Source organism: Stegostoma tigrinum, chromosome 30 (genome assembly GCF_030684315.1).
Source record: "Stegostoma tigrinum isolate sSteTig4 chromosome 30, sSteTig4.hap1, whole genome shotgun sequence".
NCBI classification, from domain to species: Eukaryota; Metazoa; Chordata; class Chondrichthyes; order Orectolobiformes; family Stegostomatidae; genus Stegostoma; species Stegostoma tigrinum.
Genome location: NC_081383.1, coordinates 35,173,845 through 35,190,331, shown reverse-complemented (window position 1 = coordinate 35,190,331; position 16,487 = coordinate 35,173,845). Strand labels below are relative to the sequence as shown.

General features: G+C 41.9%; 1 protein-coding gene across 1 annotated transcript in view; it reads right to left on the bottom strand.

Annotated features, from left to right (window-relative positions):
- The window catches only part of LOC125465764 (receptor-type tyrosine-protein phosphatase delta-like), a 472,774-nt gene that overhangs the window by 37,433 nt on the left and 418,854 nt on the right, over positions 1-16,487 (bottom strand). The window contains exons 29-31 of the mRNA XM_048559575.2: positions 11,242-11,396; positions 9,119-9,404; positions 2,564-2,742 (exon numbers count right to left, since the gene is read on the bottom strand). Coding sequence (XP_048415532.1) covers positions 2,564-2,742; positions 9,119-9,404; positions 11,242-11,396 — 620 coding nt within the window. The remainder of the gene's footprint in view (positions 1-2,563; positions 2,743-9,118; positions 9,405-11,241; positions 11,397-16,487) is intronic.

Here is a 16,487-nt window from a genome sequence, read left to right as displayed (position 1 = left end):
CCCCTAACCTGGGCAGAAACCTGGCTTGCTCTCTTTCTCTTGCTCATGGTCCCTTACACATCATCGCTCAGTCTTTTCACATAGACAGGCAACATCTGAGGCAGGTGAACTCCTTTGTCTTTGCTCCGAGCTTGAGATAATGTGTTTGACTGCCATCTATTGGCAGAGAGGCACTTCCACCTTGAAAAGCTGGAGGAGATCTCTCATCACAGCCCCGACATTACCTCTGCCACAAACAAAAATGTTCAAGAGACTTCAGAAACCAAACCCTCACTGGTTCAGACCAAACCCTCACTGGTTCAGAAGTTAATACAGGTCACCAGGGCTCAACTGATACATTCAGTGTGACAGTCGCCCTTGAGTTCTCCTGGTGCACCTTCCCTTACAAACTGCACCACACTCCTCAGTTCCAAGCCCATTCAACTAATTTGGTAACAAACAAATCATTCCCCTCAAATAAACCGCTGATGGGCAAAGCTAAAGGCTTTGTGTTTCTGACAGAATTATGTAAGAAAGTATATTTTAAAATACCAGGAATCATTTTGGAATTTGGCATATCAACAAGAACAAAAACATTTGTTTTGCTGATTCTTTGATAAAGCCGGCCACAGAAAGTATTAATGCTGTGGGTGGTGTCAGTGCCAAATTCTAATCACTCTTTTCAATGACTATTCTTTGCTTTAACATCCACAGTTACAAGCCCCTCCGCGCGGCTAACTTTGAGTGAAAATCACAAGCCAGCAGTGCCTCACAAATCTCTTTAATTCCTTTTTCTAATGAATGGATTGATTGTCTGGGCGACTGTCCCATCGGTGGCCTGGTTGAAAACGTCAGTTGTTTGATCATGTGTTTTAGTATATCGGAGCTCATGATTTATGAATGTCTGACTCACAAACGCTCATACTTGTGAATGCAATACCATACATGGCTTTAAAATTTTAAGAGCCAACATGCAAACATTTCCTATCGTTATGAACAGCTGCTTTCCATTCTGAATTGTGCTCTGACATGTGAACAAATTGAGTTATGAACAGACTTCATAATGGAGCCCAGGAGCTGCCTGTACAGGTACAGGAGCCAAAATCTTCTGTACACTAACTAGACTTGACCAAGAAACAGAGATAACACAGCGTAAAGCTGGATGAACACAGCAGGTCAAGCAGCAAAAGAGGAGCAGGAAAGCTGATGTTTCAGATCGAGACCCTTCTTCAGAAAGAAATTTTTTCTGAACCATTTTACACACCGTTTTATCTCAGACTCTCCAGCATCGGCAGTTCCTACTCTCCCCTTGACCAAGAAACAGTCATCTTACTATCTGGGTGCCATTTAGCATTTATATCATTTATCCAACCATTCTATTCTTTGTTTGAATTCAGCAGCAGTCATCAGTTGAGATTTTAATGGATCGACTCATTCATTGTACGTCTGATTGACTGAAAGTGTGAGATTTAAATTTATTCATTTATTGTGGGTTGGTACAAGTTGAGTGACAAGGGATGCAAAATCTGGGCAAGTCTAAAATCTGGCAGCACATTGGTCCCGAGAGTGCCGGATTTGGACACTGGATATGTATTAAGAATTGTCAATGCAGTAACATTAAAGCACAGCTGGGAATAGCCCACTGGCAGAGCTGCCAGGTGGATTTTCTTCCAGATCTAGACTCAGTATATCTCCACTTAAGGGAAGGGGAAATTTGGGAAGTGAGGGAGAGTTTGGCCACTGTCACACACTGCTACATACTGGTTAATAAATTTCACTAGCAAAAAGACCTGGTCATCATTTTGTACAAGTCCTGGTGAAATGGATCAAGGGAAGGAAGAAGATATGATTAAAAGAGAAGCTTGCAACCTTAGAAAAATGGGTATCATGAGTGTAAGGCCACAAGCTTGTTGGAAAAATGTTCTGTGGGAAATGGCACTGGGTGCTCCAGACTAAGAAAATTCAAGTTTCTGCACTTAAATTCAACATTCCCTGTTCAGGGAAAGGAACAGGTTAAAAGGTCACCTGGAGGTGACCTCAGCTTAATGCATGGATGAGCATTCATCAGCCAAAGGAAAACACGAGATGGAGATACTGTATGGGACTTAACAACAGCTTAGAGTCAAATCAGAAATGAGCATCAGGTGAGGTACCACAGTGCTGGGAATGCTTACTGAATTTAATGACTCAACATGCCAATACAAACACTACAGAAAGAAAGCACCAAGGTTCTTCAAGATTGGGTGAATTACAGAAAAAACCAAATCCTTGCTCAGCAACAGTTTCAGTTTGCAATGCATTAGGTTGACTGCTTTTAAGCTCCATGCCTTTAAGTGAAGTTCTCTTTTGCCAGATGACAGTTGCTTTTGCGATCTAATATGTTGGGCAACATGTCCAACCTATTAATAATTGTGTGAAATTGTTTAGAATTTAAAAACTCAATCTCCTGTTGCTACAACTGTGCTTTGAACTGTACAACAGATGGTTCTGAAAACTGCTCCGCAAACCTACAGTATTCATTACAGAATTGTGGCAAGCAGTCAACAATGGAGGATTCTCCTTCCTCCAACCCCCGGCTCCTTACCTGTACCCATCGATAAAGCTAGCGTTGATATAATCAGAACCCTCCACCCCACGGATTGGCAGTAAACACACTCTCGTCGTCTCATACGGCATAATGTTGACAAGGCGGTTCTTGAACTTATTACACGGAAGATTGGCACTTATGAATCTGGATGTGTGAGCTTTGGAATTGGCCAGGCGCTGAAAAGAAAAGCAGACAAGAATGAAGGCAGAGGCACTGAATGAAGCCCTCTTCTGTGTCCAGCTGAAAGGCTATCTGCTCCACCACCAACGTTCCCCACTACAGGACCTAATCTCTGGTTTGATACTAAAAGCCTGAAAGAGCTGGAGAAGTGTCAACACATACTGATTTGGTGAAACATCACTTCAGTTATCCTGGGCCATTAACGTCACCGAGGGCGCACAAAATGCATAAGAACGCTTCCCCAATACAATCTGCGTTCACTCTGGTTGGCGCTCAAACAGGCAACTGCTCCTTTTCCGAGGTACTTGTCCAGGCATCAGCTCCACAGGATACAGGGATTGGGGGGGGGGGATTGTGACAACAAATCCAACTTGATGGTCCAGCTTTCTCCCGAAGGAGATACAGAGCTCAACCATGAAGTGAGAAACTCTCATTAATTTGAAGTTCTGTCCAGTTTCATTGACCCTTTCAAGTCCATACCCCTCAACGCCCCTGTTTAAATAGCAATATTGAAAACAGATTCAGGTAGGGAAAATAAAACAGATAAAACTTCCTGCTGCTTTTATTTCTTTATTCATCGAGAATCTTGTAACTCTGCTGAGTATCACTGCCATTTTCTGGCTGTGCAATGGATGGAATGAAGTGTAGACTGGCTTTGTCTAGCTCCCAGTCAGTTGCACCATCAAGAATAGCACAGCAATCTCAGTTCTTTCTCTTGCATAGTCTTTTTGATCATCTCATGACATTACAGTGCAGTGCATTAGAATGCAAGGGAAAGTAATATTTAAGATATAGAAAAAAGATTCTTCAAGGAAACAGGCGGATATCAAAATTGGAAATCTCAAGTCTCACACATGGGGTTTTGCTCTTAAAGAAGACTGTGCTCCATTGCTGTGGTAATCAAACTGTGCTCTACAAACTACTGGTGGTCCCCGAATCCTATCATCATTCAGAGTTCAGGTAACTCACTGCTAGGTGTGCTTTTTGTTCATGTTCAATGGTTTGTTCTGTTTGAATTTTGTAGTTTTGGAAAGTGTTCTTCTCATTGACGGCCAAGTCCTAAATCCAAATATCAATATCTGCGAGGACTAGCAACCTATGATGTATGCACGTTAATAAGAATGATTGATTTAAACCTAATATGTGGTCTCTCATGCACCATTGAGTGTACATATGAGACTTAAAAAAAAGTCTTGGAGACTCCCACTCTCATCATCTCAGGGACTGAAATTACTTATCATTGCACTCAAGGTGCAAACATAACTTTATAAGCCTCCATGATCACAACTCCAAACCTGCAGCCTCTGCCATCTAGATGAACACGGGCAGCAACAAGACCATAGACGATGAGCAATAACAGGAGTAAGTTGTTGTGCCCCTTGATTCAGTAGGATCAGGGCTGATTCCTCATTCCTCATATTCACTTTCTTCCCTTTCCCTATAATGCTTTATTCCAGTACTGATCAAAAATCTATCTCAACCTTAAATATAGGCAAGAACTCTGCCCCACAGCTCTCTGTGGCAAGGAGTTCCAAAGATGCATAAGCCTCTGAAATTAGAATTTCCTCCTCAGCTCAGTCTTAAATCGGTAACTCTTTATTCCAAGATGGTCTACTATTGTCATAGACTCTCCCCAGAGGGGAAATATCCTCTCAGTATTTACCCGGTCAAGTCCCTTAAGAATCCGATATGTTTCAACGAAATCACCCTTCATTCTACTAAACTCCCAACTTGTTTAAGCTTTGATCATAAAACAATCTCTCCATACTGTAGGTCATCCCAGTAAACCTGCTATGAACAGCCTCCTATGAAATGAAGATATTTTGTTAAATAAGGGGAGCAAAACCGCTCACAGTACTCCAGATGTTATCTCATGAGCCACCTCGTATGTTGCAGCAAGACTTCCTTACTCTTATACTCCAGCCCCTTGAAGTAAGGGCCAACATTCCATGAGCCTTCCTGATTATAACTGCACCTGTGCGTTAGCTTTTAGTGTTTCATGCACAAATCTCCCAAGTATCTTTGTGTTACAGCTTTCTTCAGCTTTTCTCCATTTAAATAATACCTTGTTCTTTTGTTCTGCCTTCCAAAATGAACAACTTCACATTTTTCCATATTATAATCCATTTGTCAAATTTTCCCCACTTATTGGTCACTATCTCACTATAAACTGTTTGTATCCCTCTTGAATCATGCCTTTCCGCCCATTGTTGCGTCACACCATTACCTGCAAGTCACACACCATCGTGACTTGGAATTATACTGCAGGTCTTCAGTGTCACTGTGTCAAAATTGTGGAACTCTTTCCCGAACGGTGCTCTGAATGTACCTACCCATGATGGACTGCTGCAGTTCAATAAGACAGCTTATTACCACCTCCTTGCGGACAATTATGGACAGGCAATAAATGTTGGCACAGTCAACAATGCCCACATTAAATGAACGAGTTAGAAAAAAAGCCACAACTTGCTTTTTTTTAAAAGATGCTTCTTAAAACATGTCTCTGTCATTGGTCTAATCATGTAGCTCTGGCATCAAATTTTGTTTAAGAGTGCTCTGGTGAAACACCTTGGGATATCTTACTAATCTGAAAGGCATTATATACAAGCAAGCTTTTACAGTTATTGTTAAGTTTTGGCTCACACGATATAACATTAATCTCTTGGGGAGCTGCCCCCAGCCAGTCGTTTAAACTGATTTTACGATACCCAAGTATTCTGCTGCAAACCTCTCCAAATGGTTACTTTGCATAAATCCAACCCAAGCTCAAAATCACCCCCAGTAGTTAAGGTGGAGGTAAATTCATTTTCTGGCAGCAGGAAGGTCACTAAACTGATGCTGAGGCTTGTATCAATGATTCCCCAGGTGGTCTGGGACTGGGAAATGGACATGAACTACCTCCATTTGCTGGAGGGTGTCAGGTAGGTCCTTTGGAACTTCAGCTTTCGTTTACAATTCTTTAGGCTTTCGGCTTCACTTCATCGTCATGGGCAATTTTGAGACGTGTCCTCAAGTCCCTGCATATTCACCTGAGTTCAACAACAACCTCCCTGCCTCGCAACAATTCTCCACGCACATGTGTTGGCCTGGTTTTTATTTTATATTTAAGGATGGACTTATTTCCTGAGTCTGGTTGGTACTCTCAGCTTTGACAGGCTGTCTGCCATCCTTTAACTGGATGGCGATCCTGCCTTCGAGTCATGAATTGGTCACCTGGGGAATATCACACTGAGTGACTGTTTTCCACACTCTGTGGGATTTTGACCACTACCAGAGCAAGATACCCCATTTATTCCTTTGGCCCCATTCCATCAACTGATCTTTTCCCTATTAATCCCTAGCACCTATAACTGCCTTCAAAAAGTTACCTTAAATCTCCCTTTAACAATGCCACTACAAGCTCTCAGTGCCAAAGTTCCTTCACTTTTGTTTATCTCGAATAAAGGAAAGAACTCAAAATGTTAATTCTCTTTCTTTCTCCACAGATGCTGCCAGACTTGCAGAGATCATTCAGCATTCTTCTTTGTTTCTTGTTTATCTCTTTCTCTCTCCCTACTAAAATGCACATAAGCATCAATTGCTTACGTATAGAACCCAGTACAAATTGCAACTTACCACCAACAGGACTTGGCTGTGGTAATGTAACCTTATCCGAGAAGGGCTCTTGTTGGCTAAGTACGGTACGGCAGAAAATTAATCATACTCTGACCAGGCAAATGGATCTTACACTAACTGGTACACTGCATGCAGGCACACATTTCTTCCACTTTGATATCCCCATATTCTGCATCTATAAGTTACTGAGCTGAGCTGATTTCTTATCTTCTTGACACAAGCCCACAACGTTTTACTCAATAAAAAATAATTTTAAGGGCATCATTGGGACAGTACAGATAAGGAGTGCCATTGATTGGAAAACTGACTGGCTTCTATCCCAGACTAAAGAGATGAAAGTATTTACAGACTTCAAAATCTGACTTGGATTCATTCTGAATTGGACTCCCAAAGGCTCAAAGTTTTACTTGCAATGGCATTAAATTGTAAATCAACTTGATTTGCTCATAGGATGTCTGCTACTCCTCCTGACAAATGGATAATGTTACAAAACATCAGGTGGGTGTTCTCCTGAGCATGAGGCTGGAGTGCATTAGTGAAACAGAGCTTGGGCACCTAGCTACATCTTACTTGATCTGGAAGCACTTGATATTGAAATTAGGGGAGTAAGGATTGCATTGCACTTATAGCTCTCACCTTGTTGAGTGTGAAAACATACCAAATTTAATAATCAATCTGACTGAGAATCCTACAAAATATCCTATGAAACAATCAAGTGCAATATTGTCTACTTTTATATGAGCTATCAAATATAATGCTATGCAGTTCGAGTTAACTCACTGATAATTTACTCTTAATCAATTGGTAGCACATGTGACAGTCACTTGGTAGTGGGTTCCAGCAGTGAGTGTGGAATCCAAGCAGATATTTCAGTGCAGTATTGAGGGGGTGATGCATTGTTGGATGTGTCTTCTCTCTGGTAACACCCTAAAGTGAGGCCACGGTAGCCTGCTTGGGTGGATCTAAAATATCTCTCGGCAGGCTTAATGTTTTCGTCAACACTCCTCCCTCACCCAGAATCACCGCAAACAGATTTTGTGGTGTATTGGACTTTTTTCTTTATAAACACCTGATCCAACAGGGGTGCCGCTTCTGGAATGAGAGCTTAAAGCATGATGCCATTCGAACCACTCGAGCATTGAGTCTCTACACTGAGAGAGCAGGTCATTCAGCCCAACGAGTCATGGGCAAAAAGGCTACTTCCCCACTGTTCCAGCTAGCCTTTAACTCGCACATGACACATGAAGATATCTGATTGAGTCACTTATCTCACGGCTGTTTATGGAAACATTGGTGTGACGAATTAATTAATGGGTTTCCCACATTACAAGAGGTCTTGAAAAGTTCTTCATTGTTTGTAAAGCAATTTGGGATGGTCCAAGACATGATAGGCTGCTATATAAATGCAAGTTCTTGTTTGTTCCTCATAGCACTGTTAAAGCTAGTTAACAGATGTGCATGTATGCCTCACTTAGTCATGACTCGATTTCAGGCGGAATTGCTACAAGCTTTTAAAATCTATGCTGGACAAACAGTTTGCATAAAGAGAAACTGCAATTGTCTTGTGCTTTTTGTTTTGCTGGGCTCAGATCAGGCAAGGCAATAGGTTCAATCGTCAGACAGTTCTCAGTTAATAAATCTTAGCCATGGTGCTTGGAGACATTCCTGGGCCAGACAGCAGAAAACTCAGCCGGTGTTCTCATTCTCTAGGGCTATCTAGTGACTTCTGGAAAAAGGGTATTCAAGTGTCTGCCAGACGAAGATTGACTGTAAGGTCCTCCCAATTGATCTCTCTCACTGGGGTGACAGATGAAGGATGGCTGTTTATTGTGAAGTCATTGATGATGGATTCTTAAAGACAGAAGGCTCCAGGGCCCAATTTGCAAATGGTGAGTTAAATGCATTAGGTGGCATAAATAGGGCAGTAAACTGGCTGGAAGGGTGGCATGTGGACACCCTGCTGCCTTCCTGCCTCTGCCCCAATTATAAGGGAGTGGATAGAATCAGGGCTGGTCTTCATCTCCCACCAACAATCGAGGCCCTGAAACAGGCCATTAATGTCCACTTAAAGGCTAATGCTCCCATTCGCCAAGTGGTAAGTGAGTGACTCTGACAGGAAGTCTGAAAAGCAAACCCTGTTCGTGGGTTCGCTTGCATCTTCCAAGAGAGGGTCCGTCATTCAAAGGTGCTCAGCGACTGACTGAGAGACATGGTATCGGGTAGGAAAGTGGGTGGGATACTGCTGAGAGCAACATCACTGCTCCCCTTGCTGTTGCTCTTGCTCTTGCTCAGCGTCACCCCATGATGCCCCTCCTGCAGTAACTCATCCATGGCCTGGGCCCCTCTGTGATTGTGGACCTCATCTGGGTGCAGTGCCAGCAGCAGCCACCAACTCCTCAGTGGTGCTAGCAAGCAATGGACAGCCCCTGTTCAAAATGACTGAAAGCTCTTGGTGCATGGGACCTGTGTGTCCAGGGTCCTTAATTGTGGGAAGGCCCACCACTGCCTGACAGATATGTAGCGCAGCAAGTCTTCCTGAAAAATGGCAACACAGGGCTCTCATTGGCTCTTCAGCTAACGGGTGAGTTCACGATTAGCCATGTTAAATGTCATGTTAAGAATTGATTTGTGGGGGCTGAGAACCATTAATATAAAAACACAGCAAAATTATCACCCCTGGATCCTCTAGTTCCTCCCCAGCTGTATCCCCCAGCCTCCCTCCCACCTGCACCAGAACAATGTGGTCAGACTTCTTACCTTGAACTCTAGTTCCATTCCTGTGACATGCTCTCCTGACTCAACCTGCGTGAGTTTCTGAATGTAAGAGAACAAGTTCCTGGCCATCACCTCTGTGGTCCCACAAGCCACTGCTTCCAGCAATGCATCATGGATAAAAATGTACTGATCCTCTGTCTGCACCATGTAGTTCCGTTGTGACCTCATCAATGTCACGTGGCCATAGATGTCAACCGTCTTCTCATGTTTTATTCTCTCGAGCATCGCATCAATGACAATGAAACAGCCGGTTCGACCAACTCCAGCACTGAAAGGCGAATTGAAATAATTCAGGTCTTGTTGCTGGGGCTGTTCCCCACAGGATGGCATTCAGGTGATTTTGGACTTTAATACCTTTAATTGCTTTGCACTTCTTATTCTTGTGGTGACTTTGTTCTACAACTGGTTCTAGTGTCCCTGACCTAGACTAATGAAAGAAGAATCTTGCTGCTGGGTGAGGTCCATAAGCCAACAGCTGACTGGATGTTCTCGCACATGACGAATGGGCTATGAGCAAGATACTGGACGATTAATACTGTGGAAATGCCAAGCATAAAAATGATGGTCAGGCCTTTCAAATGTCTTCAAATAAATGCAGCTGCATTTGCTTTTCCAAATGCATATTAAATCCAAAATGGATATTACTCCCACTAAATAAGAATTGACAGGCGTGCAACACTGGCCTAATTCTCATCAAGTAACTATGTGGGCAGCATGGGCTGGAGAAAATCAATTCTATCATTAAAACAAAACCTTTTGTTCTATGCTCAGAGTTTAGTGGCTTTACAGATGGATTCAGTAATGGACAGTTTTTAGTGGTGAACTGTAAAAGATTGGTATTAAACATCTCAGCCAGAAAAGGTACTGATATTGCCCAAAATAGACACGTGTATTTATTGAAATAGTTAGGACTAGAGACTGATAACTGTATCCAAGGTGACCTTGAAGAAGCCTGACCTGGAAGGCAGAAACTATGTTTGTTTTAGAAATTACATGTTTTGGAACAGGGGCTGTTGGGAGTTTTATTTCTCCATAACCACTGAGCACGTAGCCACTGGTGCTCGAGATAAAATGTGCAATTTTCCAATACATCTTCCACCTAAGACAAATATAAGTCAGTGCTGAGTGTAGTCAACATTTTCGGGGATTACTGTGGTAATATCTACTGCTGCCCAACCTGGCTAGAGCCTTCCATTAATACACTATGATACAGTTGTTTATTTCTTTTGTGTTATGCCATAACCAAGAATAGTCTGTTAACAGGAATATAGGACTCTTGTGGCCTTCCCAATGGATTGACACCTGTGACGATGTATATTCCTGGAGTCTTCCTCTGCACTTCAGTCATCAGTCAGCCAGCAAATCTATCCTTGTGAAGTACTGCACGCTGATACCAATTGGAGAGCATCAAAACTCAGTACAGAATTAAATAATGACCAAAAACAAAGTTGCTGGAAAAGCTCAGTAGGTTTGGCAGCATCTGTGAAGGAAAAAGCAGAGTTAATTTTTCAGGTCTGGTGATGCGTCCTCAGAGGTTCTGAGTTCTAAGTTCTGAGGAGTCGTCACTGGACCCAAAATGTTAACTCTGTTTTCTTTTTCACAGATGCTGCCAGACCTGCTGAGCTTTTCCAGCAACTTTGTTTTTGCTCCTGATTCACAACACCGTGCAGGTCTTTCAGTTTTTACACAATTAAATAATTAATGCCTGTCTGTCCATTAAACGTATTTATTTCTAATTTCCAATATTTTTATGTCCAATAAAGATAAATGTTCAAAGAAAATGACAGTTTATTTTGACATTGCTATGATGTTTTGCTTGTATAGTCAAATTTTGCAGACTACAGGCTAACCCTGGAAGGTTGACAACATTTTGTTTCCAGCTATTCTGGTACAAATTAGAGTATCACCAGCTCACAGAGAGTGGATTTACGTCTGCTACAAAGAAAAGATTGAACAAGGTTAGCTTTGGTTTATAATCTCGACAATCAAGCCCTGATTCAAACCAGTGGCAATCACAACAGTGATTCAATCATCATCAGATCTGATGTGAAACAGCTGGAGGCACAAAACATGGAACAGTTTCCAAATTAAGAGAAGGATCCTACCTGCAGTGCACCACCACAGGTCCAGCATCAGGAGGATTGCAGGTTTTTACTCTCCTTAGGAAAGCAAGGAAGGGGGTCGGATACTCTGGGACTCCGTGATCTGGCCATGCTGTGAACTGAAACTGACGAACTTCTCTCTTCTCACTGGAACCATTCTGTTGATAAAATAAACAATTTTGCCTTTAAAAGTGGTTCAGAAGTATGTCAAACAGCTAAGACACTCACATACACATGTGTTTTACAGATTTACCAGCGTCCTGCTCTGAATGGGGTGATGCAGTGAATCAATGGATTGTGGAGAGAAACAGCAAGGCATCCTAAACAGTACTAATCCTCACTTACTGATCTTTAAAATAAAAGTGGAATTTCTTATGTGATTTCAATCAGTTTTTATTTCTCATATAGCATCAAATATTCCTTGCAATTGCTCATGACTCATTTAGGAGATGCAGCATGAATGTGATGCTTAACTGGCCCTTTGTTCAGAGCTCCTTCTTAAACACACATTGTAGAAATCCAGGCGATGCTAAATGCTCATACCACATTAATAACTAGCTTTTTTTCATTTTCACAAAGATCCTTTTGAATTTATGATTACGGACGGGCAGCAAATACTCAGTGGTACTTGTATCATATGATAGAATAAACAGCTAAAATAAAATACAATATTCCAGAGCTCAGATGAGCATATGACCCTACACCAGCTGATTTATCTATCACAACTGTTTCAAAGATGCTTGCATTTTTGTTTTTTTTTAAGGGCTCATGTCGAAAGGATTGTGAAAGTAGGTTTATTTGGATTGGCAGCAGTTTTTTTTAAAAATAGTTAAAATCACGTGTTGGAAATCATAATGGTTGAAGTGAAATGTGGTGTGTGCGTGGAACAAGCTGCCAGGGGAAGTGGTGGAGGTGGGCACAATACCAACATGTAAAAGGCATCTGATGGGCATATGAATAGGAAAGGTGGGTCAAATGTTGGCAAGTGGAACTAGGTCAGACTGGGATGTACGTTCAGCACAGATGACTTGGAAGGAGGGTCTGTTTCCGTGATGTGTGACTCTATGACTCTTAAAAACAGCCAAGTTTGATAGCTTCAGAGATAGTAGGAACTGCAGATGCTGGAGGATCTGAGATAACAAGGTGTAGAGCTGGACGAACACTGCAGGCCAAGCAGCATCATTTCTGAAGAAGGGTCTAGGCCCGAAACGTCAGCCTTCCTGCTCCTCTGATGCTGCTTGGCTCCGCTGTGTTCATCCAGCTCCACACCTTGTTATCTCAAGTTTTATAACTGCTGGATTTACTGGAAATCACATGCCTGGGTTTGTGGCTACCTACAGTTCAGCTATTTTGATATTATTGCGAATTCAGTTGGAGTATATGTGGTGAACAAACAAGACATCCAGGCACGTTTATGAGAAACCCTCTTTGGGAACCTGTGCGACAGTTGAAAAAAACTCTAACATAGAGACATAGAAGACAGGAACAGGAGAAGGCCATTCAGCCCTGTGAGCCTTCTCAGCCATTCATCACAATCATGGTTGATCATCCAACTCAATAGCCTAATCTTGCTTTCTTCCCATAACCTTTTATCCCATTCGACCCAACAGCTATATCTAGTCACCTCTTGAATACATTCAATGTTTTGCCATCAACTATTTCCTGTGGTAATGAATTCCATAGGTACACCATTCTGTGTGTGAAGAAATGTCTCCGCATCTCCATCCTAAGTTGTCTACACAAATCCTCATACTGTGACCCCTGGTTCTGGACACACTCAACATCAGGAACATCCTCCCTGCATCTATCCTGTCCAGTCCTGTTAGAATTTTATAAGTTTCTATGAGATTCCCACCCCCCCCCCACCAACCCCAACTCATTCGTTTGAACTCTAAATGTCAGACCTGCCATTCCCGGAATCAGCCTGGTAAACCTATGCTGCGCTCCATCGAGAGCAAAAGCATCCTTCCTCAGAAAAGGAGACCAAAATAGCACACCATATTCCAGGTGTGGTCTCACCAAAGCCCTGTATAACTGCAACAACACATCCCTGCTCCTGTGCTCAACCTCTCACAATGAAGGCCAACATTCCATTTGCCTTCTTCACTGCCTGCTCTAACTGTATGTTTACCTACAGCGACTGGGGCACAAGGTCCCACTGCACACTCCCCTCTCCCAATGCACAGCCATTCAGGTAGTAATCTGCCTTGTTTTTGCTTCCAAAGTGAATGATCTCATATTTATCCAAATTATACTTCATCTACCATTGATTTGTCCATTCACCCAACCAGCTATTGTCTGTGAAAGGCTTTTGGATTAATTCCTCTGAGCATCTCAAGAATGAGCAAAGTTTGAAGATCCCTGTGACAACCATCAGTGCTGAGTGACCCATCTGCATGTGCACGGACATCAGACTGGAAACTTTTCATATTCATTTCGTCCTTCAAGAGCTAGCCATTATTTGGCCAAGGTGTTTTTTTCAAACTTAATCTCTGCAGAGTAAATTTTTTACTTTTTTCTTTTCCAGGAAATTTCCCACTATAAACTCACACAAAGGCATTCGTTAGAACCTTTCTCTTTGGTCCATCTGTCTTAACATGAGTTGGGGTTACATGTTTGTTTTTCAATGCTTCTGCAAAACACTTTGGCATGTTTAATGTTAATGATGCTATGTAATTACAAAGTTAATGTTGTGTTTAGTGCACACATAAAACCACAGTTTTTAAAGAAGAAATTGCCCCAGTGAAACAAGAGGTCAAAATATTAAATGATCTGGCCAGTCAGTTATCTCCACTTGATGTCTCTTTCTCTCCAAAGATTTCTCACCAGCTTGATGACCGAAATATGAGGTTGAAATTTATACAGGTAACAGTGAAAACATTTTCAAAACTAGCCAATCTGTTGTAGAAAGCATGTACAAATAATTTGGCTTCAAATATATGAGCAAGATAAAGAACCCTTTCAATTTAAGCAAGCAATTAATATTTTATTCTCATGGTTTATGAAGTTATTCAATTTTATAATATTTATTTTTCAAAAATACAATGTTCTGGTCTGTAGTCTGCGCTTTAGAATGTACTCGCAAAACAAAATCCAAATAGTGAGAGATGTGAGCATCTGAACTACAGTCTGAAATGGTTCAGGACTGGAACAATTCGAATATATTCATGATGAAGCTGCAGGTAGCAGATATTTTTCCCAATCCATCTAAAAGAATTTGGAATTGGACCAGAGTGCTAACTGCTGTACACTTCAGTATTATGTAATGTTTCAGATATTTTAAGTCCCTGAGAAAGACAAACTTTAATGAATTGCAAGAAAGATATACTTGATGCATTGAAGGGAAGAATGACATAAAATTGTATGAACTGCATGTATTTCTTTCAATTGAGCAGATTTTGATTGATGTCAGCAAAGTAGTAGATGAAAATTTTCTTTATCCCATAAAGCCTCATGAAATGTTTTATTGAGCAAATTATTTCAGTCTTGTTCTGTGTAAGTAGCTCGCTTGGCCATGTAGCACAGTAAAACTCCTTATCAGTGCAAGAAAGCAGACAAAAACATAAGAAATAGCAACAGGATCTGGATGTTCTACCTCTCGACCCTGCCTCACCATCCTATAAGAACATGGCTGACCTGCCCAGGACTCAACTCCTCTTCCATATCAGCTTCTCAGAGCCCTCAACTTCTCTATTTCAAAAATCTTATTGACCACCTTCTTTAAATACTTTCAGTGATTTACCTTTCACAATTCTCTTGTATTCTAAATAATCACTGCCTGCTGAAAGAAGAAATTCCTTTGCATCTCACGTTTAAATAAATGTTCCCTTATTCTGTAACTATGTCGCTGAGTTTGAGATTTCCACACTAATGGAAACAGTGCCTTCATATCTAGCCTGTCAAGCCCCCTCAAAATTTTGTGTTTCGGTAAGATCACCCCTCATACTTCTAAACTTAAATGAATAAAGACCTTCTGTCTCACCGTTCTTGATAAATCATGATCCAATGAATCAGCCCAGTGAATCTCTTGAACTGCTTCCGATGGCTGTGTATCCTTTCTTATATTTCTCCAAGTGTGACCTCCTCAATAGCCTGATCAGTTGCAAAAGAACTTCCCCATTTTTAAATTAAAACCTCCTTCCAATAAAGGCCAAAATTCCATTTGCCTTCTTAATTACTTGCATCACCATAGTCATAGCTCACATCAACTCCAACCTACCAAAGTGCTTTGATCCTTTGCAATTCACCTACCACTGCAACAGGTCTACAGCTGATATCGTCTCCCTGGCCTGACTGTCATCCCTGGAATGTCTGGATAACAAGGATACCTACATCAGGCTGTTACTTATTGATCAGAGCTCCACCTTCCACACTGTAATTCCAAACAAACCCCTCTCTAAACTCTGAGACCTAGGCCTCAGCATCCCTCTCTGTAACAGGATTCTCGGCTTCCTGACCCAGAGACCGCAATCAGTAGGATAGGTGACAGCACTTCCTCCACCGTAAGCCTCAACACCGGGGCCCAGCAAAGCTGCCCCTACTCTATACTCCTTATGCAATCATGACTGTGTGGCCCCAACTCCATTTACAATTTTGCTGATGACGCTTCCATTGTAGGTTGGACCTCAAACAACAAGTCAGATTACTGGAAAAGAAATTGAGTGCTTGCTGGCATGATGGAAAGATAACAATCTGTCCATCAGCATAAGCAAAATGAAGGAGCTGGTCATTGATTTCAGGAAGCTTCTGTCTGCAGCAATGGTGCTGAGGTGGAGATGGTTGATAGTGTGAAGTTCCTGGGAACGTTGCTCACCAACAATCTGTCCTGGTCTACCCATGTCGACACGATGGTCAAGGAGGCTAAGGAAATTCAGCATGTCCATGAGGACCCTACCTAATTTTGTAGATGCATCCTATCTGGATGCATCACTGTGTGGTATGACAGTTGCTGTTCCCAAGACTGCAAGAAGCTAAAGAGAATCATGAGCACAGCCCAATCCATCACGCAAACTAGCCTTCCATCCATTGACTCCATCTATACTTCCCACTGCCTTGGGAAAGCAACCAACATAATCAAAATACCCCCTCACTCTGATTATACTCTCTTCCATCCTCTTCTGTCGGGCAGAGGATATCTTTGAATAAGCGTTCAAATAGATTTAAGAACAGCCTCTTTCCTGTTGTGACTTTTGAACGGACCTCTCAAATGTTAATTCTGATCTCTCTCTCTCAGCATCTTCTCTGTGGCT